A 23442-nucleotide genomic window follows, 5' to 3' on the forward strand; every position below is an offset into this window, starting at 1 on the left:
CTCCATGTCACCTCCACAAGCTCCTACATTCCCCAGGTGCTCTCAAACTGCTTCTGTGGATATTCTTCGTTGCAACGCCACAAGGTATTAGCAAAATGTGTTCTAGTACTGACAAAATAATCTGGATGGTTCTTCAGAAACTTCCAGTGCTTTAAAGCCTTTCTTGACTGGGAACATAAAGATTTTTAATGGTCATCTTTGCACAGTATAAACCAGCAATCACAGCTGCCACATCTCCTCCGTTATGTTTCATTCCATCATTTCCACTTCACCATTATGCACCTTCTTACGCCAATTTGGTTCTCTTATTTCATCAACTTAAAAGGCTCTTCCTAAAATAACAGGTTAGTAATGGTATATTACCACATGAAACAATGCACGATTATAGTTTCTATGTTTAATTACATAAATAACAGAGAAAAAAAGTGCTTAAAACGTTAGCATCCACTTTGATTTCAGCCAGTAAAATCAAACTGTCCTCTAAATATCTGAGTAATACTGAACATGTACTTTCTCTCATCCATTTGCTTCCAATAACCTTGTAGTAATTTGAGCATTTTCCCTCTGGCTGTTGCAGGTAAACATGCCTCTACTCAAACGGAAGTTCTCAATAGCAGGCTGGACTAGATGATCTCTCGAGGTCCCTTCCAACCCATAAGATTCTGTGATTCTGTGCTTGTCTTTCACTCGTCAGCTCTATTACACAGCACTACAAGTATCTACCAACAGCTTCCCCTAGCACTTTATGATTTTGAAAAGTTAGTTCAAACATTGTCAGTCTTCTCTGACAACGTAATGCTGTTTAAAAAGGTTTGGTTGTGGTGTTTTGGGCTTTTTTTTTACTTAAAAATGCTGAATATAAAAATAACTGTCCTTAAAGCAACGGTGTAAAATATCTAAGAGCTGCTAATTTTGCTGAATAAACTAAAGGAAACCAAAAGACCATTTTTAAAAATACAGATATATTGTTCTAAATATAAAATTGAAAGCAGAATGAAACTGCATAAGACCTTGACATTCCCAAGGAGCAGGTTTCTCACCCCATGTGCATCTACAGATTTCAGCTTTCACACAGTTAACAATTATGTTTTAAAACATAATGTTAGTAAAATTGTGCCATGTACTTCTGTCCCAGGAGATACTTATTTTGCCCAGAGTAACATTGCTCTAAAGAACATATGCAAGTACTACAGACCAGTAAAACCATTCCCTGCAGCCGAACATGGGAAGAATTTAGTCCAGTGAAGATGTTGCTTTGCAATGACTGTTACACTGACTCGCATGTACCAGCCCTCAAATGCAACTCTGTGATTCATCGGACAAAGAGAAGAGGCGTGAGGGCAGGTCTGCCTGGACAACGGTAACTCTCTTTTCTGCAAACTTGCAGTGTCCCTTAGGAAGTGGCAGCATTAGATAAGCCTAGAACTTTTGAGAAACTGGATGAGAACTCCATAGACGAAAGTGTACTGCGAAAGGGTCTGCACCATCATCATTCTCTGCTGTCTCAACATGTCCAGCACCCGTGGGATGTCCAGCATCTGGAGGAAGAGAACAAACCATGAGACTGCCAAGCAAGGAGACTGGCTTCCATTTTCTCAGCAAGAGATTTAGAGCAGTATCAGTGATCTAAGGGCAAAAGCAGTTGCTCTAACTTCAGCTCAGACAATTCAATGCCCACGACCATGCCCACCTCTTCCTCTGTGAAGTACACTTAACGCTGAACTTGCCTGTCCCATGGGGAATAGCTCTTCACAAATCTAACAGCCACAGAAGTCTGTCACGGCATTACTGTGTAACAACAACCAGTTTGTTGAGTCTCAACTGGTATATTATATTCTTAATAAATATTTTGCAACTGTTCACCTGTGGCTAAAAGCTGACAAGACCAGGTTTTAGTCTATTAAGCTACTGCTTTGTCCTCTGCCGAGACTGATGCCGCAAATACACCACACTTAGGAACAAGCAAAGTTCCTAAAAAAGTTTGACTGGCTACAAAGCATGTTCTGAAATACAATCCACTGAAAATAGGGCATGAAGTGGTAAAGTCAGAGTGAAATCCTTAAACATATTTAGTAGCTTAGGGCATACCTTGTTCCACTCAGTGACTCAACATCTAATAGAGTCAAGAATCCAAAGACCATTCCAGTACCCAGTGTGTAACTGGGCAATTCTAGAAGATTATTAACTTCTGTTGAAATGCCAAGAGCTCTTTCAAGCATAGTGAGGGCTCTTCTAAAGACCATATCTTGGGAAAGTTCAGATGAACAGCCATAAAAATATTCATTTGGCAGGTTATTTACTCTTCCATTACCTAACATTATTTAAAGCATGAGAAAGAAAGAGAGATCACCTCATTGTGTTCCAAGCAAGCGATCATGATCTCTGACAGTATGACCACTCCTGTTCGTCCCACACCTGCACTGCAATGTACCAGCACAGGAGGATTGGAGTTTTTAGGATCTGCAGTGCTGTTCGTATGGCGCCGCACTGACTGTATCTCTTCCAAGTATGCTGTTAAGTTTGACAAGATAAGAACAATAAATTTAGGAGATGAAGCCCCATAAGCCATGCTGTTATGCTGTATGACCACCAGAAAAGTAGTAATTTAACAAATGACATCTCATAGAAAAATGATGCACTGCATAAATCATGTCATATCCCAACCAAAGCAAGAGAGCGCTTCCAAGGCTTTTCCAAGGCTTTCCTTGCCTTGTTCCCCTGTTCCCCACCCAAAGGCAGTTTGTGGACATCTTGCTACTGCTGGAATATGCTCAAACATGTAGTATGTAATGCAATTACGTTTTAACAAGTAGGAACTTCTAGGAGATGATATATTTGGCTTTAGACATAAGCGGTCACTTTAACAAACTGGCAGGTATATTCCTGTCAAAAGTATAATCTAGAATCTCTTGCCTATGTGAAGAAAACTTACACAACAGAATGTCTGACATATATGTGAATTAGCTTGTTATAAATAACAGTCGTTTCAGAAGATATTTTAAAAACTCAACCAACTAACCCCAAAACAAAGCTATTAAATACAACTTACAGAGAAATCCCTTTAAATCCTCTGGACAGCCATGCTCTGGCCAGTCAGTATACTGCAGATGCCAAACTGTTCTCTCCTGTCCTGTGAGAAGATGTTTAATCTTCAAACCGGTAGTTGCGTAGCAGCCCGAGTCAGTACGGAACCGTGTGGTAATCTTAAACCTTCCGTATGTGACAGTGTTGTGTCTCGACCCAAGACGTGGCCAGTATCTGAAGCTTTTTTCTCGCCCACTTTCCTTAAAAGTAAAACACTTGCTTAACAAGAAACTCACGTGCAACAAACGCTCATACAACTAATGCTCCCGTAACTGTTGAGAGTTTGAAAATGTATGTCCTTCTGCCAAAGAAAGGAAGACACAATGACACAGGGGTCACTAGGAATTTATCTTTGGTCATCTTGTTGGAGCAAAGACCCCCTTCCTCTAACAGACTATTACAGAATAATTGAGGAATTTCTGGGAGAAACCTGACTCAGTTTATACTCACTTCCTCTGCTGTCACCATAGCTATGATGGCAATTCCCTGTTCCCAGATCATCTGCCAGAAATCCTGACATGTATTCTGCAAAGGGCCCTGCGTAGCAATGTAATCCCACTCCATGCCACCAACAGAGATCTGCAACAAAACACATATGAGATTAGTAATTACTGAAAACTCTCTTTCCCTAATTCTTAAGTCAGTCATTTGAAGATGCACAAACCGAAACACAGCAACACTGCAGAAGTAGGAGCCCATCATGAGTTATATCTGCCATTCATTTTTTAGTTTCATCTTGTCACATTAGATGCAGAAGAGACACACCGTTTAAAAAGTGTACAGGCAGGTAACTGAATACATGTAGTTTGCATCATAAGCACAGTATGTGGATAAATCAAATTGTATTTCTGTTTTGTGAATTTAAGATATTCCAGCCAAACTGAGTTGAAAGAAGCTTTCATACCCTGGTCCTGTAAATGCTTTTACATGCACTAAAAAGTCAGAATTAGCTGATGTTTCCTCAGAAAATACATTGTTTGAGAAGGGTCAGAAGAGTTACCATTTGTGAATGTGGAGTACAGAAATTACAGTATCAAATCAATGTACAAACAGATGTATTAAAAAAAGATAGTAACACAATGACAGCTGCTGCTTTGACCATCACAGCTCTCCTCAGACAAAGCACAAAACCAATTGCAGATGCACTTTAAGTAGGTGAATGTATTGAAAATGAGAGCTAAAGAGTTAAGGCTAGGGAAAGGGGGCAGCTGAAGATTATGGAAGAGCAGATTTCCCCCAGCTCCATCTGTTCCTCAAAACATCTAAAATAGCTAAAGCTGGGAGCTAGCTTACTGCCTGTTGTGGATCTAGTCTGAGAGTACATAAGAGGAAGAGATAATCATTGCCACTGCACTTCAAAAATGTCATAATCATTGCAAAGAATCCCAGTTTGTTGTAAAGCTATTTGCATCCTTAACTCTGGGAAGAATGGACACGTCTTCTGTTAGCCCTGATCCACAGAGAAATGAGACACAGATAGAAAGGACACAGCAGTCAATATGGAAGGGAAATGCAGAAGACCTCTCCAGTAATCAACCCTCTACTATCACAGGTAATGAGGAAAAATAGGTTCTTCCTTTCCCCAAAGAAACCTCTGCAGAAGGAGGTGAGAGAGATGGAGGGATTCTCACCCATCCGACCAAACCAAAATTGATAGCCAAATCTATTGTAGTTACCACATGAACTGCAAAAAAACCACTTCTCCAATAGTGTTTCTCTCACCTTGATATGAGATGCATTGATGTAACCCGTGTTATTTTCTTTGGTTGGGACGAGCTCTACTCTGGTGTCATCGTAAGGCAGCACGTCCTGGAAACGGTTTCGCTCAGCATTCTCAGGGAGCCGAGCTATGGAGCACTCACCATCTACCACTCTTTTTTTCTGAATGCGCTCATACTCCGTGAACACCATCCCCTGCTCTAACCGTTGTTCCAGAACTTTACACTGAAAGACAGAACATAGACAGCCACATAAAGTACGTTCTAAGGCAAGTCTATTTTAACAGAGAATTCACAAAGTAAAAATGTAGGTATTTTCCTCTCCTACATGCTTTTGCAATGCTTTTCCAGCTATTAATATGTTCACAAATGTACCAGAATAAATTTGAAGCAACCCTAACCAGCAGGAATTTTGTTCAAGTGAAAACTAAGAAGTCTGTTATGCTTCATTAGGTCAAAAAACTGTGGATACTGCTGATGAAAGACAATCCAGTTGGGCAAAGAAATATTTGGCCAAACCTGATAGCTATGGTATACCTCAAACTGCCTCAAATACCTTTGAACAAGAAATACTCATTAATCCTCCTGCTCAATATAACATGTAAGATTAAATCATTTGAAAAGGTCTCCTTTAACCTTGTAATTAAAAAAAACCCCAAACAATTAAGTCAATTTTGTCATTGGATGGAGAAAAACTCTAAAAACTTAAAGCAAAACACCTACTGTGAGCTAATGATTCAATGAGGTAATTCACTACCAATATTCCACATTTTCTTAGGCTGAATATACTCAGCTTTGCATCTAGCAGCAAAGTCTTCTTAGAACCTCTCTCTGCATCTGAGGTATAAACCCAGGATTTTTTCTACTAGTATAACTCAATCTGTTTTATTTAATAAGCTGTTCCACATCACCCACGATTTATTCTTTGTAAACCAAATTCTTTCTAAATCATAAGACTTTTCTGGAATTTCAGCATCCCCTTGCCAACAATAATTAGAGGAATAATATGTAAGATTTCAGCCAGAAAATTTCATCTATGTCACATGTCTCCAGCCTCTCACAGCAACTGCTCTGTGCTATCAGGTCAGAAAAGCACCTTGTATCGAATAACCCTAATGCCCAATTTTGCAGAGGAAGGTGTAAAACCTCAATCATATGCAATTTGCACATCAATACATCAACTGTACGAATTTCTCCATCATTTTAGCTTAAATTCCCTCATTTAAACTCCTAATAACATGAAGCTGAGCAATGAAACAGGCACTGAACCAACTCTAAAGTCATCTTATAAAAATCTGCAGTCTGAACTTTGCTTCACATCACGTATTTGCTTTGCATTGCCTCTTCTCAGAAATTACTCTCATAACACAGTATCTATTCAGCCTCTACATGTCTGCCTGCAGAGAAAGTGTAACAACAGATCTTCTTCAAAACTTGACTTTATGGATTCTTCTTTTACCTCAACACTTTGGGCAAAGCTAGATAAGTAATAATATGGATGAATTCAATAAATGCCAACCCAGGAAGAGATGATTGCTGTTAAGTAAGAGGAAGTAACAAATCCAGCAACTAAATGTAGAACTGAGCCTCAATAACATAATATTAATTTTTGGCCCTTAGGAGTGTGTGTATATATATATATATATATATATATATACACACACACACACACACATATAGTTCAAAAGAACTTCATCTGTTAAATCTGTTAAAATGGAACAGTAAAGTCTCCCTCCTAAGGATGTCACTCCAAGCCTTCAAACTCCAAGCCTGAATTTCTACTGCGTGACTTGGAATTAATTTTCCTGGCCTGTTTCTTAAAACTGCAGCTGGTGAGAGCAGGACTGTTCCTTCAGGTTCTGATCCCTGCCCAGTGACTATCATCATATTGAGCTAGAATGGTTCTGCAGGCTGATGATGCACAACCATGCCCAGAACTGGATTCTAAAGAGACCCCTGCTTGCAGAATGTACAATCACCAGAGACCCCATGTCAGACGTGTGATGACAGCAGTGTACTACACAGCTCTTCACAGGCTGGATACTAACTGTACTTCACTTCCCTGCACCTATCTAACTATATATAAGGCAGACTGAGCTATACTTACTGATGTTGTTTACCCTGACACAAGCAGATGAAGCCTTATTTTTCTCAAAGAATGATCCTCAAATTCTAGAATCTGATGTTCTCTTAGTGATCTGAGATATTTTGCTGAATTTAAAATTTCTGCAGACATGAGTTCCACCTATATTTTCAGGGATCCACCCAAGGAAAACAGACAAACACAATCTGCATGAGCTGTGGCACATTACATTATAACTAAGTTAAATCACATACACACTGAAAACTCTCATTTTGAGTCTGGAAAATCCCCAAATTAAGAGAGAAAACAGAAAGACTTGGCACAAAAATCTATCAGTATACACTAGTTAATTTGCTTCCCATATGTTCAAAGGGTTAACTATAATCTGAATCATTATCATCTTAAATCTTAAAGAAAAATCTGTCTCACTCAATAATTCTAGCAACGACTTATCAATTAGAAATCTCATACTTAATTTCCTTTATAGTCTCAGTAGAGTTGCTTTGAATCTGAAGTATTTTAAAGTCAACACAAAGCACCACTGGTAAGCATTTCATTTTGAAAAATCACTAGTGTAAAAGAGAAATTAAGCATTAAAGAACTCCAACATACCCGTTCATCATTTGTTGCTCTTGTTGATTCTTCCTTCCCCTCATTTGGCAGAGGCATTCTAGTCAAAGCTAATCCGTTTAGGGCAGCTAGCTTTAGAGGCCCTATTTTTTTTGCATCATTTTTATTCTTTTTCATACCCTGAAAAAGAAAAGCTAAAACTTGAATATATTCTTAAATATCTGATAAAGCAGAAACCAGGTGAGTTCAATTAAGCCAAGGATATTTCTTTGACCCCTTCTGCAAACAGCTCTGACCTTTTTTGGTTTTTTTTGGATAAGCACTGCAGTGAGAGATTACAGAGGTGGTGGGACTACATTCCTCCAAGGACATGACACAAGTCTGTCTTCATTCCAAGCAGGTTAATGAAACTGCATGAGAATGACAAATATTACTCCCTACAAAGCTCACAACTGAAGCTGTGAGGTGACAACTCTGGATCATTCACATTCTTGGACAGAACTGAAATAACTTTCAAGACTTTCCAGTTTGCAGGCACTTTTCTTCCCAACAAGTGCGCAGAACAATGAACATACACCTTTTAGATATTTGGATATAGTTTTATGTTTGACTAAGTTTGCAACAAACAATACCTACAAAACAAGAACACAGAACTGTAGATAGATCTAAGCCCTGAGCCAGGCCATGAATCTAAATTATCGAAGTTATCATTCATTATTTGAGGAAAAAACAAAGGGAGATTTTTGGAAAGAATAAATTCAAATGATTGTCTGAAAAAGTGTAAGGGAAAACATCATCATTCCTTGCAGTTGCTACATTTGGTTGTTAATAAAAATAGACTGAAAATGTGAATGTATATGCTGCTTGAATGAAAATGAATGCTTTCAAATGCGAAATGGTATTAATGATTAGGAAGACAAAGTTAAGAGGATGTGACCACATTTAAACAAACAGCACAGTAAGAGTTCACTGAAAAAAAAACCATACAAACATTGGTAGGGGTCAGCTTTGTTTCCATATTCATATCCCAGTATTGAATACAGAAAGGTAATATTCTCTGTTATGCAATGACTCTCTTACATGTTATTAAACTAGAAATCATTTCACTGAACACTTTGATATTTTAATATCAATTTCATTTCAAAGGTTGACTTGAACATTCACACAGCCATCAGAAGGAAAAGGCAGGGGACCATTTTTGGTAGACACATTGGTGTCTGAAAATGTATCTTTTGGAGATAAAAAGATCCTAAGTGACTATCTAAATGTGAACACAAGGGCATCACGGTTTTTTCCTATATTCAGATAACAAGTAGAAGGAAGGAGATTTACAAAAACATACACAACTATAAAATGAACTGAAGCTGATGAAGGTTCTTTTCATTGTGTTCAAATCCACGTATAGCAAGTCTGACAGACAAAAAACTGTGAGAGCAGTAACTATTTAAATACACAGTTTTTGCATGTTAGCTTTTGCAGCATCAGCTGTAACAGTCACCACAAGAGCAGAAGTTATATGCTCTTGCCACTATCATCCAAATTGTGCAGAAAACTGTCACTAACTCAGGCAGGCAAAGTTAACATCAACATTAAAAAAGCAAAAGAACGATAAAAATGTTCTTCCTGCATTAGCACCTTAAAAATGTCACAGACTACATAACACTGAACAAACGTTTAAAACAAAATGCGTGGTGAGGACTGCCTGTGAAATTGTACAGTCCCACACTGACTTGGATGCTTCTATGAGGTAGGAATCAGAGGGAAGGTGAAAGCTGTAATTATTCACTAGATATGGCTTCATAAGATTGAATTAGGAGAAAGATGTGGCAAGCACAAAATATCTTTAAGTGGGGTAAAAACACATTGAAGAGAAAGCAAAAGAGAAAGGATATGAGAATGGGAAGGGACAAAGGAAAGAAGAGAATGCGAGGAAAGAATTTATTTGCCTAATGTGCCAGGCTCCCCTCTTATGTCAGAGAAAGAAAACAAAAAGTAAGCATTCAGCTACATCAAATTATTTTGTGAAAGGAAGATCAGAAAGCTGGTAAAGGAACAGAAAGAGTTGCTTCTGCTCCAGATAAAGACAGGTAGGGTGGAATTTGGGATCTAGAACCAACTTTAACTTGGCTCATTCTACAGTTGCTGGCCAGGTTAGATGTATTGGATGGGTTGGGGGCTGTGCAACTGGATTTGTATGGGAGGACTGTAGAAACAGAACTCAGACAAGGCAAAGAGAGGATAAAAGACAGCTGAGCAAAGTTTATCAAGGGAAACCAGAAAAATAACAGTTAAGCTTAAGGCAGCTTTCAATTCACATGGTTTTAAAGCATCTCAGGTTAATTTAAAAAAACATAAACCTCAGACAAAAACCCCATGCAATTCTCACTACAGAAGAACTCAAAACAATACGAATAGCATCCACTTACACCCAGTGGGGGAAGGCCTTCCACAATATTCTTCTTCCCAGACAAAAGATCAGACACAGGTCTCTTCTTTATTGAATCTTTCCTTACTCTGTATCTCCCCGATGTTGTAAGATCAGATTCTGACATAGATGGAGTCAGCAGCCCTTCCCCTCTTCTCTGTATCTGGCTTTCTACTAGCAAATGAACAGGGCTCATATCTTTCATTCTCTTTTCTGTCTCTGTGATATGTAATTTAGGCTCAAGAATATGCAAAGGGCCGGCAGACGAAGCAACAGAGCTATAAGGGTAGTTCAGTACTGAATCATGAGAATAACCACCAAGAACAGATGAAAGTTGTGTTTGATCTTCGGGGAGAGGAGAGAGACTGGTACTAGCCTTGTTTTCTTCTTCAAATTCTTCTTCTTCCTCACTACTGTGAATCAGCATAGTGGCATCTGAAAGGGTTTTCTTATGATCACAGTTCACACTCTCTTCCTGCTCACTTTCTTTTTGCTTTGTTCTCTCCATCAGAATGTTGGGCTGCGGCCCTTCTGAGATAACTCTTGGAAGAGCCACGTCTGCTGCAGAAGCTGACATGGTCCTCTCTTTAATTCTTATTCCTTCAAAGCTGGGAGTCAAACCTGCTATTTCAATACTGTTCCTTTTCTGCAGTTGAGCATGGCGTGCTGATGTTAGAGGTTCACTGACTTCCTGAAGAGAATGTGCCACAGGCAGGCTGTCTTCCTGAAATGTCTGGACAGAATGGTGCACGCGCCTTGTGATAAGATCTGGATTGCTGCTGCTGATGTAGATGTGTCGTGAAAGGTCTGGAGTACTATTGGCAGGTCTGGGGTACGGGTACGGAGGAGGTGGTCGATAGACTTGGGTCTTCATTATATTTGGTGCTGGATAGTCCTGAGCTTGGAGCTGCACATTTGTCAACTCAGGCACACTGACTGCCCCAACAACCGGGCGCTTTTCAGCAGGATAGGGGTAGGGGGATTGACTATGAAAACTGTAGTTCAGGTTAAATGGATAATGGTTAGACTGAGGGGATGCAAAGTGAGCATGTTCTCGTATTTCAGGCTGACTGTAAACTAAGGCATCAGGCCTGCTGTAAGCATATGAATTGCTGATGTTAAGATTTCTCATTGAATGACTCTGTCTGTCTGTGTGCACCATTCCTCTGTTGAGCTGTCTCATCACAGTTTCGTAGTCTGGCGTGGGTCGATAAGAAGGTGGTATTAGTGCACTATGTCTATGTGACGGGACATAATCAGTTCTGAGGACATCACTTCCAGTAATGCTCGGGTTAGAGGACATGGGGGATGGCTGCAAGTAATGCTGTGGATTGTTCAAGGAGTTTGTGCTATGTGCACTATAGACACTACCATTGCGGATCCGACCACTGTAGTCATGAGGGGCTCTATCCAAACTAGTCTGAGAGTGACAGTAGTATCCATTCTGATTGCTCACAAAGAGGTTATCTGAAAGTAAAGTTTATGAACAATCTTTATGTCTGAGACACCAAAGACATCCTCTGTTACGATACAGCTAACTAATGTCTGAGAGTTTCAAAATCTTACTTATTCTTAGCTATGTATTGAAATGGGAAGGGGAAAAAAACCCCAAACCATACGGTATGTATACTAGAATAAGCAATTATGTTCATTTAGCTGATGCAAATTCCTATTGGAAAACATTCTCTCAGTGTAATAATGGCTTTCTTCTGTTTAGGATAGAATCACAGAATCATAGAATGGTAGGGGTTGGAAGGGACCTTCAGAGATCATCTAGTCCAACCCCTCTGCAGAAGCAGGTTCACCTAGATCAGGTCGCATAGGGACATGTCCAGGTGGGTCTTGAAGACCTCCAAGGAAGGAGACTCCACAACCCCTCTGGGCAGCCTGTGCCACTGCTCCGTCACCCTCACAGTGAAATAGTTTTTTCTTATATTTAAGTGGATAGGTTTGCTATGTTTCAGTTTATGTTAAACAAAAACCATATCAATTTTAAACCACACTAATTGAAAGAAATCTAATGAGATCAGTTTAAACAGCAGGAAAGAAAAAAAAGAACTAAAACCTGAAAACACCCCTAAGAGCAAGTGACCAAATCCCCACCTCGTTCTTCTTCTCTCCTGCCATAAATATAGTAACACAATAAATATAGTAACACAATAACTTTAAAAAACTCACAAATTACTTTTTTCTCCAGAAATTCTGGAGACAATTTAAACCACCATCTACTGTTTGCATATTAACATACACTCACTCTGACGGGTAAAAAAAATGATCTAATAGTTTCAACATCCAACATACATTTAACAATTTCACCATTACTTAATTGGATGTACAATTTGCCAAGCTCCAGAAGAGAACAAATCAGTCATTGCTTTAGATGCCTTTCATGATTTAACTCTTCAAGGATCACCAAAATATTTGCCACAATGAATTTGCTGACAATCAAAAACTCTTCTGCTTGTGGAAAAATTGTTCAATAATAGGACATGTGCTGTAGCAAGTATCCTGCAATAATTCCAACACTATGTTGGAAAAAAATTCCTCTACGTTCTGAACGTACATACCTATACCTACACAAATACTTGTGTAACTATTTAGAATGAAAATGAGCTTATTTCCCTTACCAGTGAGTTACAGTACTTTTTTTCATCCAACTGACTTGTAGGGACTGTAAGGTCTCTATTAAAACTGAAGTAACTTTGCAAAAGATTAGGCTAAGCCCTTTAGGACAGCACCTTTGTTAGTTTAAGACACAATGCGTAACTATCAAAAATTCAGTCCTGACTCACACTGTAAATCCCTTAGGAGTGCACATTCCTGGAGAATTTTAATTAGATTTTTCTTGGGTTTTTTCCTTTCTTTTTTTCACTCAAATGTATTCCAGTTCCATAACTTGCAGACGTCCATAGATTTTGAATTCCCAATCACCTTGCTGTCTAGCAAACTCCAAGAGAAACTTTTCTTCCTGCATCCTGGAATTAGTAGTTTTTTAATTGTCTGAACTGTATAGGGGCTCAGTTACTCTTTCCAGCTGTTAAGATCAAACCTGACAAGAATCCCACAATGCCATAACATACTACTTTGGTACATAAACCAAAAAAGTGAGAGTCAGCTTAAACTCACATGATGGACCACAGTGTATGGTTGCTACACGTTATTTTAACTGTCTTTGCTCATAGTCCATAGGGAACTGGGGTTGTTTAGTCTGGAGAAAAGGAGGCTGTGGGGAGATGATTACTCTCTCTCTACAACTACCTGAAAGGATGAGGTAGAGGTGGTGGCTGGTCTTTTCTCCCAAGTAACAAGCAATAGGACAAGTGGAAACGGCCTCAAGTTGTGCCAAGGAAGGTTTAGATTAGATAGTGGGGAAAATATCTTTACATAAAAGGTTTTTAAGCATTGGAATAGATGGCCCAGGGAAGTGTTTGAGTCACCATCCTTGGAGGTACTTAAAAGACGTGCAGAGGGGGCGCTCAGGGACAAGGTTTAATGGTGGACATGGCAGTGCTAAATGAATGGTTGAACTCAATGATCTTAAAGGTCTTCTCCAGCCTAGATTCTGTGATTCTATTTCACATTAGCCTATAAGACTAGAGTAGCAGCAGGCACTTCAATGAGCACTTGCTGCTATAAATGTAACCCACGTTCACTCTAGCTAAAGTAGCTATAAACACAAGTTATAGCTTTAAACTCCTAACATTGTGTAGTGTGCCCTTGGACTTAATGAACTTACCTTGGGAGGATGCATATGGTTCAGTATAATGACCATTGTAATGCAGCTGAGGTGGTGGAGGCATCATATAAGGCTGAGGCTTGGGCTAAGAAAGCAAGTGTCTTACTGTTAATTAAGAACTCATGATTTATTTTAAAAATTTAGTTTTGAACATGTTTTAATTTATAATATCATACATATAAAATGTATAACACATGTGCATACACAAAGCCTTAGTCTTAAACCATTTCTCTGAATTTGCAATGTAAGTTTCTCCTGTGAGGTCGTATAAGAAATAATAAAAAAAAACCAAATAAAGGAGGAAACAAACCCAAAACCCCACACTACCAACCCAAGACTGTATCTTGCCATCTGACATCTAGGAGAGTCTCCTAGAGACAGAACAATTGAACTAAAAATACAAGTGTTTCAAATAATTTTCATTGCAATTATTTAATTCCATTATTCAGATATTCCACACCAGCTTTTTCTCCAAGTCAGAAATATTTCTTCACACACTAGACACTTCCAATGCTCATTTTATTGCACTGAAGGAGATAAATGCCTGATTCAAAGCCAACTGAAATCCATTAAAATGCAAATATAAAACCATTTGCTGTGCTTACCATGGACATCCTGGATGAAGACCGCCTTCTAACAGGATTCACTGTAATGGGTTGGGTTTGCCTACAGAAGAAATTTTATGGTGAGAAAACATTCTTAACACCACCAAGACCTATTTAAAATCTTGGAAAGTGCTCCCAAGTTAGGTTAAAAAACAACCTATATTTCTTGGAGTCAGGACCTGTTTTAAATAGCCCTCCACAACAGCCTCAAAAGGAAACGGGGAAGAGGTGGACTAGGTCCAAATTTGAAGCCCATATAAAATCTCACACTGTAAGTTAGCAGTCATACAAGAGCAGATATAAAATTCTCTACAGAACATAATGTTACAGATGTTACAGGAACTGGAACGTGTGACTATACACCATGAGCTAACAGTAATACATTTTCATAATTGTTTGGAGTGCCTCCATGATGAACAGTTTCAAAACCTTGAGTTTTTTCCCCACCCTATACTGCACCTCCACTCTGTATCTTGCAGCATGACAGAGGTCAAAAGACAGCAGAATAGTACAAATGCAGGGACTGACAGATTTCAGAACGATGATTTTCAGCTCACCCTTTGGGAAGCGAAGGACGAGAAAGGATTGGAAAGCGTGGAAGAGAAAGAATGAGGGAAGACTTCTGAGAGCCCTCCTCAGGTGGAGAGTCCAGGGAGTCTCTAATGACAAGGCATGTACAGATAAAGAAAAAGAATCCTGAACTTAATACAAACACGCATAAGGTGGTTTTCATCACCAGGACAGGGAATCTTAGAGACAATCAGAAAAGTTTTTTTGAGGACTTCATCTATTAATAAAACGACGTTGTGGTGAAAGAGTTAAAATAAGTAATCCTAAAGACTGACATTTAACACAAAAATATAGAACTGACATTATTCAGATAACAATACACAAATACACTACCACTACCAATAAGTTTATCACTCTCAAAAAGCAGCCAGGTTAACAAGCTTAGAGGTATGAGGTCTACTCTATTCCAAATTAACATTACTCTTCTAAAATACATCAGCATTAAACACACTAGCAAGTCATCTGTGGTACAAAATATTCCATTGTCTTTCCACTGGTCTCTGCAAATTTTGGACCAACTCTTCCACAGCTATCTTCTCCTGTACAAAGAAGAGGAACAGAACATATGGGAACCATGCTTTTTTCTTTATGACAGACTATTCACTGGGTCTAATTCTCTATTCTTCTGACTGAAGTAACTTAACTGAAGGAATGCTGCACCAGTGGAATAGCTCAAATTCCAGCCCTTGATTTACAAGTTGGAGACAAGCCTATTTAAACTTAATTTGATGAATTGTATTAAATTTACTTTGCACTGGTGCTACTTGAGCTATACAGATTCCATTGATATCCAAAGGACCACATACCTCTCAGCTGTCAATCCAGCACATTTCAAGAGTGCTTCACATACACTTCCCACCCTTTTAAAGGCCTCTAGAGTGTCCTTTCAGAGCAGCTCACCCAAACTCAAGCCAAAATCCCAATCACTCCAGCAGCTCACAAACATTCTAGCAATAGTAGCCCCCAAAGTAAATAAAATCTGTCACAGCATTGAGGTTCAGCAACAGGAGCCAAACAGTGTCATTTTTGGTAAGATTTCAGTTTAACATTGTTCTCTCTCATAAAGAACACGTATGAGAAACTGGTGGGAATTATTTTATCAAAAAAAGACTAAGAAAAAGCTCCAAAATCATTACTATAATCTAAAAAGGGCAGTAAAGACATTATAGATAATATAAAAAAATTCACTTCTCATTGGAAGCTTAAAAGTATAAAGAGTTCTGCTAATGTATTCTACTTACAGGCTGCATTTATTTAGTCTGTAAAATTTGTGTCTAGCCACACACATCCTCCACACGTATTTTGCTGTTTCCATATCTTCCTGCCAAAGAAAACCCCCCAAAAATTTGCATATTAGGCCACATATGCACACTCTTCACTTGCTTTTACATGAGCCACTGACATTTTTTAAATTACAATAGCATTGACCAGTTTTGTTTGAATCTAATTTCATGACTGTCACCAGGTTTTCCCTGAAACTGTACTTTATAGGCCTGAAGATGCATAGTCTATCTTATAAGATTTATGAAAGTTGAAAGTAGAAGTCTTTTGTTGAAGCCATTCTTATCAGCTACAACACTAACAGAATTTAAAGTCTACCCATGCCATGCCATAAGACTATCAACAGTTGCCTTCTTGATAAGGGCAACTGGTAGATGCTACATAAAACTAATGCAGCAAGGAACACAGTGGCCCATTCCAGCAAAGCTCTAAGATCCCGTTTATCTTCAAATGACACAGATTTAAAAGTTTAAAAAAAAAAAAAAAACAAATAGAAATTTTACTGGAATGGATGAAAAGGTTTATAGTCACCTGAAACAAACTTGTCAATGTACCCAACATAAAAGGTCAAATTTTTAATGCCTTCCCAAGAAAGCTAGACAGAGACAGCTTTATTACTTCTGACTCACTCATACAGTTGAAAGTTGCCAAATATATAAGAAGTAGGTTTTATCCCTTGAGTTAAACTAGAAGTCTTAATTTGTGCTTTTATTTACTGATGCCTTAGGGGGAAAAAAAAGTAAAAATTTACTCACAGTTTGGAATTGGATTGTCTCTTCTTTGTTTGCCAGCTCTAACGCAAAAAAGGATTTGTTATGGGACATGTTGGCAATATCATGCCACCTGCAGACAAAAGGGATAGAACGTGATAAGCAAGCTCTACTTTTCAAACCACAAAAAATGCAACTGAAGAACAGAACCACTATCAAGAATATGGATAAAGAACTGAGGGCAAGTTGCAGATGATCACTTCTGTATCTAACTGCTGAATGGAATATATGTATGTGACTATCTCTTTTGAAGATGTGTAACATGTACAGTAATAAGTTTTTTACTTGTCTTCCACTTGAAATACATTCAGGTGTTCTTAATTTAAAAAAAAAAATAATAATCAATTTCCAGATATATTTAGTTACCAGTAACTAATAACGTCCTGACTATCTGAAAGTAAACCATGCATTCTAGGAAAAAAGAAGTCTACATTAAACAAAGCCATTAAGGCATTCATATTTTCTGGAACTCTCTTTCATAGGCAGATAAGAAAAAGCTAGATTACAAAAAATATAATGCCATATATTTATTCAGCTTCTTGTTAAATACAAATGTAGTTTGAGTCATTAATATTTTTTAAGTGTAAATAAAGCCTCTTATCATTGATATAATAAAAGAACACTCTGCAGTACACAAACACAGGGAAAAAGTATGGTATCTATACAGGACTCTCTAAAGGTATCTATACAACATCCACAGATTTGACTACTCACTATCATATGTGTGAGGAGAAATATTAATGTCTCCATTTTGATGTAGAACAAAGACTCCTCACATTTCAGGCTTTGGTTCATAGGCATTTATGGATGCAATTATGAAATTACGTGAAACGGTCTGAAGCACAATCCAGCCTTTGTAAATTTTACCAATGGGTTATTTGTCTGCACTTTCTTGCTACCCAAACACCATGATATATCTATCCCTGATAGAACCGCCCTTAATCACACCACAAATAATGAATAATAAAGCAGAAAAAATGATCCTGAAATTTGAATAGAAATACTTTCTGATGCTCTCCAATGTGCAGCCTTCTTCTTATGTTTCTATAGACACCGTAACCACAATTTTTTTGGAAATTATGTGAAAAGCATGGGCAAAGTTTTATTCCTCTTCCCCTGTGTGCTTGTAAAGTCAGATGGTAGAGCTGTTGTTGCATTCTGTGGGAAAGCAGAGTAGGGCACTTCTACCACTATACACCATTAAAAAGAACTTGGCATCAACTCTGCTATCAGCAGCAGACATAGTAATTTTTGTGAAGGACAGGTAACAATCTTGAATTTTTAAATTCTATTAAACAAATCCACTACAGAAAGAAGCATAGTTGCTACGTCCTCTAACCCGAGAAATTCACCACCAGTTCCCATTACTGTCAGACCATGGGATTTCAAGATTCTGTTCATATTCAACCAAAAATTAAACTCTAGAAGATTAAAGTTTGCTAAGAATAAAGCCTTTCTCACTCCAGTGATAACTACAGATCTTTAAATTTCAGATTAAAAAAAATCTTTCTATGTATGTTAAAAAATTTATTACAAAATCTGCCAAAAGGTACCCAAGTAACCCTTCTTGAAGTTGGTGGGAACCAGGCTATTCACTTCAAGACTGAATTTTAAGTAAGACATGCCTATGTCTACAATTTAACTATCAGAACTTTAAACAATAAACTAAAACAGTATGAATCCAAAACAATGAGACAAATGTTATCAAGTGTCTCCCCTCTATTTCATAGAATCATAGAATGGTAGGGGTTGGAAGGGACCTTTAGAGATCATCTAGTCCAACTCCCCTGCAGAAACAGGTTCATCTTGATCAGGTCGCATAGGAACACGTCTAGGTGGGTCTTGAAGACCTCCAAGGAAGGAGACTCCACAACCCCTCTGGGCAGCCTGTGCCACTGCTCCATCACTCTCCCAGTGAAATAGTTTTTTCTTATATTTAAGTGGAACCTTTTGTGTTCCAGCTTCATCCCATTACCCCTTGTCCTGTTACTATCTACTATAGAAAAAAGGGATGTCCCAATCTCCTGACACCCACCTTTTAGGTTTCTTCTATATATCAGAGGGACTTCTGGATAATTTTACAATTCAGTATTTCTAAGGATATTTATGTGCCCATCCCAGGACTTAAGATGTTCTACATGCACAGAATTATTGCTTTTTTATTCAATAAATATTTTCTAATAGAATACACATTAATCTCTTACAATTAATCTGTCTTAAAGAGATTCACCCTGCAGTCTGTATGTTGAAAAATTCTGATGGACTTCAGTATTCACTGTAACATGACAACTACAAGATCATGTTTGGGTTTATCAAATTATAAATACACATACTATCTAAGAGTCCTTCATGCTGTTGAGAAGCACACAAAATATGAAGGGCACAAAGAGAGAACAATACTAACCTAAATACAACAGGAGGGCGACCGTTTTTGTGTTTGACAAAGATACCATCAAGACATGCTCCAATGAATATGTCACTTCCTTGGCTGTCCTGTAAGAAGTTGCAAAAAATTATGCAAATACAGAAAAAAAATCATTGAAAGCAAAGTTCCATGAAAAGAAAATACTTTCACAACTCCAAAGAAGAAAAGGGGTGGGGTGATTTTTAGTTTTTTTGTTGTTTTGGGCTTCTAAAATTTTTTTTTATTATAATTCCCCCTTTTTACATAGGGGGGGAAAAAAAGCAACTGAGACAAAGATCAAAGTCCTGTTTACCTTTGCTGGATAGGTCTCTTCACCATATCCCTCCATTCTCTCTACTTCTTGCATATACAACATTTCCGCATCAGGAGGAGTAAGGCCTCTAGAAATGAAAACAACAATCAGCATGTACTGACAATAAGAAAAAAACAGAATCGTAGAAAAGAGCTTCAAGGTCATCAAGTCAAACCATTAACCTAACACCTAACACTGCAAGCACACAATCCATGTCCCTCAGCACCTCATCCACAGGTCTCTTAAATGCCTCCAGGGATGGTGACTCCATCACCTCCCTGGGCAGCCTGTGTCAGTGATTAACAACCCCTTCATTGAAGAAGTTCTTCCTAACATCCAATGTAAACTTCCCCTGACACAACTTGAGTCTGTTTCCTCTTGTCCTATGACTTGTTACCTGGGAGATGACACTGACTCCTACCTCACGACAACCTTCTTTCAGGTACCTGTAGAGAATGAGAAGGTCTCATCTCAGCCTCTTCTCCAGACAAAATACCTCCAAGCTCCCTCAGCTGCTCTTCAGAACGTGTGTGCTCTAGACCCTTCACCAGCTTCATTGCTCTTCTTTGGACACTCTCCAGCACTCCAATATATGTCTTGTAGCAAGGGGCCCAAAACTCTCTTTTGTTTTAATCAAAGCTTTAAAAGTGTCCCCAAGATATCTAGGCATCCATCAAATTATGCTGTTTTCATCTGTACCAGTGGCTGATTTCTCTCAGCATTTGCACTGATTTTTGTCACCTTCTTTCTCTCAGGTCCCTCTAGGGATAAATGGCAATAAAATTACCACCTCACTTGGTAAGAATGAAGGAGTACTGAGGGCCCTAAATGTAAGACAGACATGAAGCTGTTGGAGAGAGTCCAGGAGAGGGTCATGAAGATGATCAGAAGGTTGAAGCACTTCTCCTACGAAGACAGGCTGAGAAAGTTCAAGTTGTTCAGCCTGGAGAAGAGATAGCTCTGGGGAGACCTTCTAGCAGCCTTCCAGCACCTAAATGGGCTGAAAAGAAAGCCAGAAAGGGCCTTTCTTTTGTTATTAGGATGAAACTCTTCACCATGAGTGTGGTGAGGCATTAGAACAGCCTGTCCTGAGATTCTGTGGATGTCTCATTCCTGGAAGTGTTGGAGGCCAGATTGGATAGGGCTTTGAGCAACCTGGTCTAATGGAAGATGTCCCTGCAAGCTGGAACTAGGTGATCTATAAGGTCCCTTCCAACCCAAACCAACCTATGACTGTGTGATTATTCTGGCACTCATGTTCAGAACCTGAATTTCACTTATTACAGTATACACATTTAGGACCAATACAAAGTCTGATGCTTCACATATCAAAAAAGAGTCTCCTTTTCTAAATGCTGACAGAGTTGTAACTGTCATGGTTTGAAGAAGCCCAGACAAGATCTGTAGGTAAAGGTATTTTTTTAAATAAAACTAACTAGCAAAGACCTCTGTCTCACATACCTCCAGTAGCGTAACAGGGACTAAAAGTTTGTGTTTCCTTACCTACCTGAGTTGGCCTCAAAAAAAACCTGTTATCTCTAGCTGCAAAATATTGTCATGCTCATTCTTATGTCTCTCAATACTTTTTCAATCATCAGTTTCTCTGTTTCTTCACTTTTCCTGATGTCATGCAGACTACATTTTCTTGGACAAACCTTAATCATGCACTCTTGGTACAAAAGCATTTCAAAGGTAAATGGATTTTAAATTTTCAAACTCTAGTTTTAAAACAATACAGGAAAAAAAATCAGTATTAACTTACATAGGCACAAACATTTTTCATTGATGAATTGACAACAGAGAACTTTCCTTTGTCTTGGACTACTGCAATTTAACCTCCTTTTACTTGAGATCATATGCATTCTGGCACAATGACTGTCTTTACATTTCTACTGTCCTCAGTATCTGCCAATGTTGTTTATCAAGAAACTTTCTTAATGGGGTTACAACTTCATATAAACAAGCTTCAGAAATATTACTCAGGTGAAGTCACATTAATTGCGTCTGGCATCCTTAATTTTGAAGCAGAATCCTCTCATTCACATTAACAGTCATTCTGTTCTCTTTTCACGTTCATTTAGAAAAAAAAATCTTGTCATTTTAATGCAGATCTAACAGTGGAAAAACTCATTTAAATGGGAAGTGAAATCAGTCCAACTGTTTACTGAGATTCCCATCTTCCTGAGGTACCAAAGAACCACATGAAAATTAAGCAATAAAGAGTTCTAGAAATTTTACCTGTACTTCTGATGTAGCAAGGCAACTTTCTGTGTTGCTTCTTCCAGTATTTTTTCTTCTTGTAGCCAACCCTTAAGGTAAGATAGCATTTATAAAACAAATAACAAAAATCCATACAAAATTGAATTAATATAGTTTCTTCATACAGGCAAATCAACCCTTCACTCTAGTCTTGGAGCTTAGATACTATAATAAACACACAGACAAAAAGCACAAACACTGTTTTGAAGTGGTTTTACTTACTTCCCATTTCCATCTCAGCCTTCCTTTCAGTGTAATATAAAATTAACATCTCACAACATCTTTGCTTCTGTGTAATATAAGGTATCATATCTCCCTCTAGTCTCAAAGAAAACCTTTACTAAATATGACAGTCTAGGGAGTAATAAGCTAGATGGATCATGAAGCCTTTAATAATGATTTGCATTCACCAATCTAAAGAAACATTTAAACTGAAATTTATCGATTTAGGAATTTACATTTATCAATTTAAAGTACTTACCACTGGAAACAAAGCAAATCTTTGTAGAAACTCCTGAGATTCATACTGATCATAGTCTCCAAAATCAGCTAAAAAATAAAAGATTTCTTGGATTCAAACATTTTTAACAAAATTATTCAATACCCAATTAATTGCAGCGGGATCTCCAAGTAGTAAATCTCCATCCTATCGAACTACGATCTGAAAGCAAAACAACGGAGTAAACTAACCAGCAATGTTTGTGAAGAGGAAAAGTAAAAACACTTTTTAACCTTGTTCAGAAAAACTGATCACACTCCGTGTGAAGAGGCAAGGAGAAGAAATGATAAAACAGCCAGAGCATTGCTCCAGATTCCTTAGTTCATTGGGTTTTTATTTGTTTGAGTTTTTAATCACAGAATTGCTGAGGTTGGAAGGGACCTCTGCAGATCCATTCCTAAGCAGGGTCAGCTACAGCAGACTGTCTCAGAGCCTTCTCCAGTCACATTTTGAATAGACTTTATTTCTTTCTTAATAGACTAGAAGTTTTGATGGTGACTTTACAAATTTTCTGAGCAACCTGTTCCAGTGTCTCAGCATTCTCACAACAGAAAACTTTTATTATGTTTAGATGAAAATTTTCTGTATTTCAATTTGTGCCAATCGCCTGAGAAGAGTTTGGCTCCATCTTCTTTACTCCCTCCTGTCAGAAACTTCATTACTTGCAGTACAGCTCTGGGAGACCGCTCCAACGTGCAGCTGAACTCAGACTGCCCAGAGCAGTCAGAGCCCCCTTACACTCCCAAGCCTTCTACAGCTCCCTGTACCCAGATTCACAGAAGGTAGGACCTAAGAGCCTTCCCAGACTCAGGGGCACCCTCATAAGGGACTTAATAACAGCTTTGCTTTCACATCATGCCAAAGGTCATCCCAAGGAATTTGCCTCCTTTTCTATTTCCAGGAAAAAACCTAGCCAATGTTTCAAAGAAGATAAAGAAACCAGTCTAAATTGGAAAAGTTATGTGCCAGTCTCACAGGAGAAGCTATGGAACAGCAGTCTGTACAGAAGGGCTGTTCACAAAAATATAAACACAATCCCCAAGTATACAGATCCTATTTACATTACCAGAGATTCTTGTCCATAATAGTACAACTTTAGAGACATTCAGGAACCAAATTTGTATT

The 23442-nt window shown here is 38.3% G+C and overlaps 1 protein-coding gene across 2 annotated transcripts in view; it reads right to left on the reverse strand.

Annotated features, from left to right (window-relative positions):
* Window positions 1-382: 382 nt before the first annotated feature.
* PTPN21 (protein tyrosine phosphatase non-receptor type 21) overlaps window positions 383-23442 on the reverse strand; it is a 43759-nt gene continuing 20699 nt past the window's right edge. For both annotated transcript variants that reach the window (XM_061997619.1, XM_061997620.1), the window contains 15 exons: window positions 22300-22367; window positions 21798-21868; window positions 19560-19647; window positions 19247-19335; window positions 16828-16915; window positions 16033-16112; window positions 14222-14282; window positions 13617-13701; window positions 9882-11347; window positions 7498-7635; window positions 4807-5028; window positions 3535-3663; window positions 3050-3284; window positions 2351-2511; window positions 383-1538 (listed from right to left, as the gene is read on the reverse strand). In XM_061997619.1, coding sequence (XP_061853603.1) covers window positions 1410-1538; window positions 2351-2511; window positions 3050-3284; window positions 3535-3663; window positions 4807-5028; window positions 7498-7635; window positions 9882-11347; window positions 13617-13701; window positions 14222-14282; window positions 16033-16112; window positions 16828-16915; window positions 19247-19335; window positions 19560-19647; window positions 21798-21868; window positions 22300-22367 — 3110 coding nt within the window. In that variant the 3' untranslated portion in view covers window positions 383-1409. The remainder of the gene's footprint in view (window positions 1539-2350; window positions 2512-3049; window positions 3285-3534; window positions 3664-4806; window positions 5029-7497; window positions 7636-9881; window positions 11348-13616; window positions 13702-14221; window positions 14283-16032; window positions 16113-16827; window positions 16916-19246; window positions 19336-19559; window positions 19648-21797; window positions 21869-22299; window positions 22368-23442) is intronic.

The sequence above is a fragment of the Colius striatus genome, chromosome 6 (genome assembly GCF_028858725.1).
Source record: "Colius striatus isolate bColStr4 chromosome 6, bColStr4.1.hap1, whole genome shotgun sequence".
NCBI lineage: Eukaryota > Metazoa > Chordata > Aves > Coliiformes > Coliidae > Colius > Colius striatus.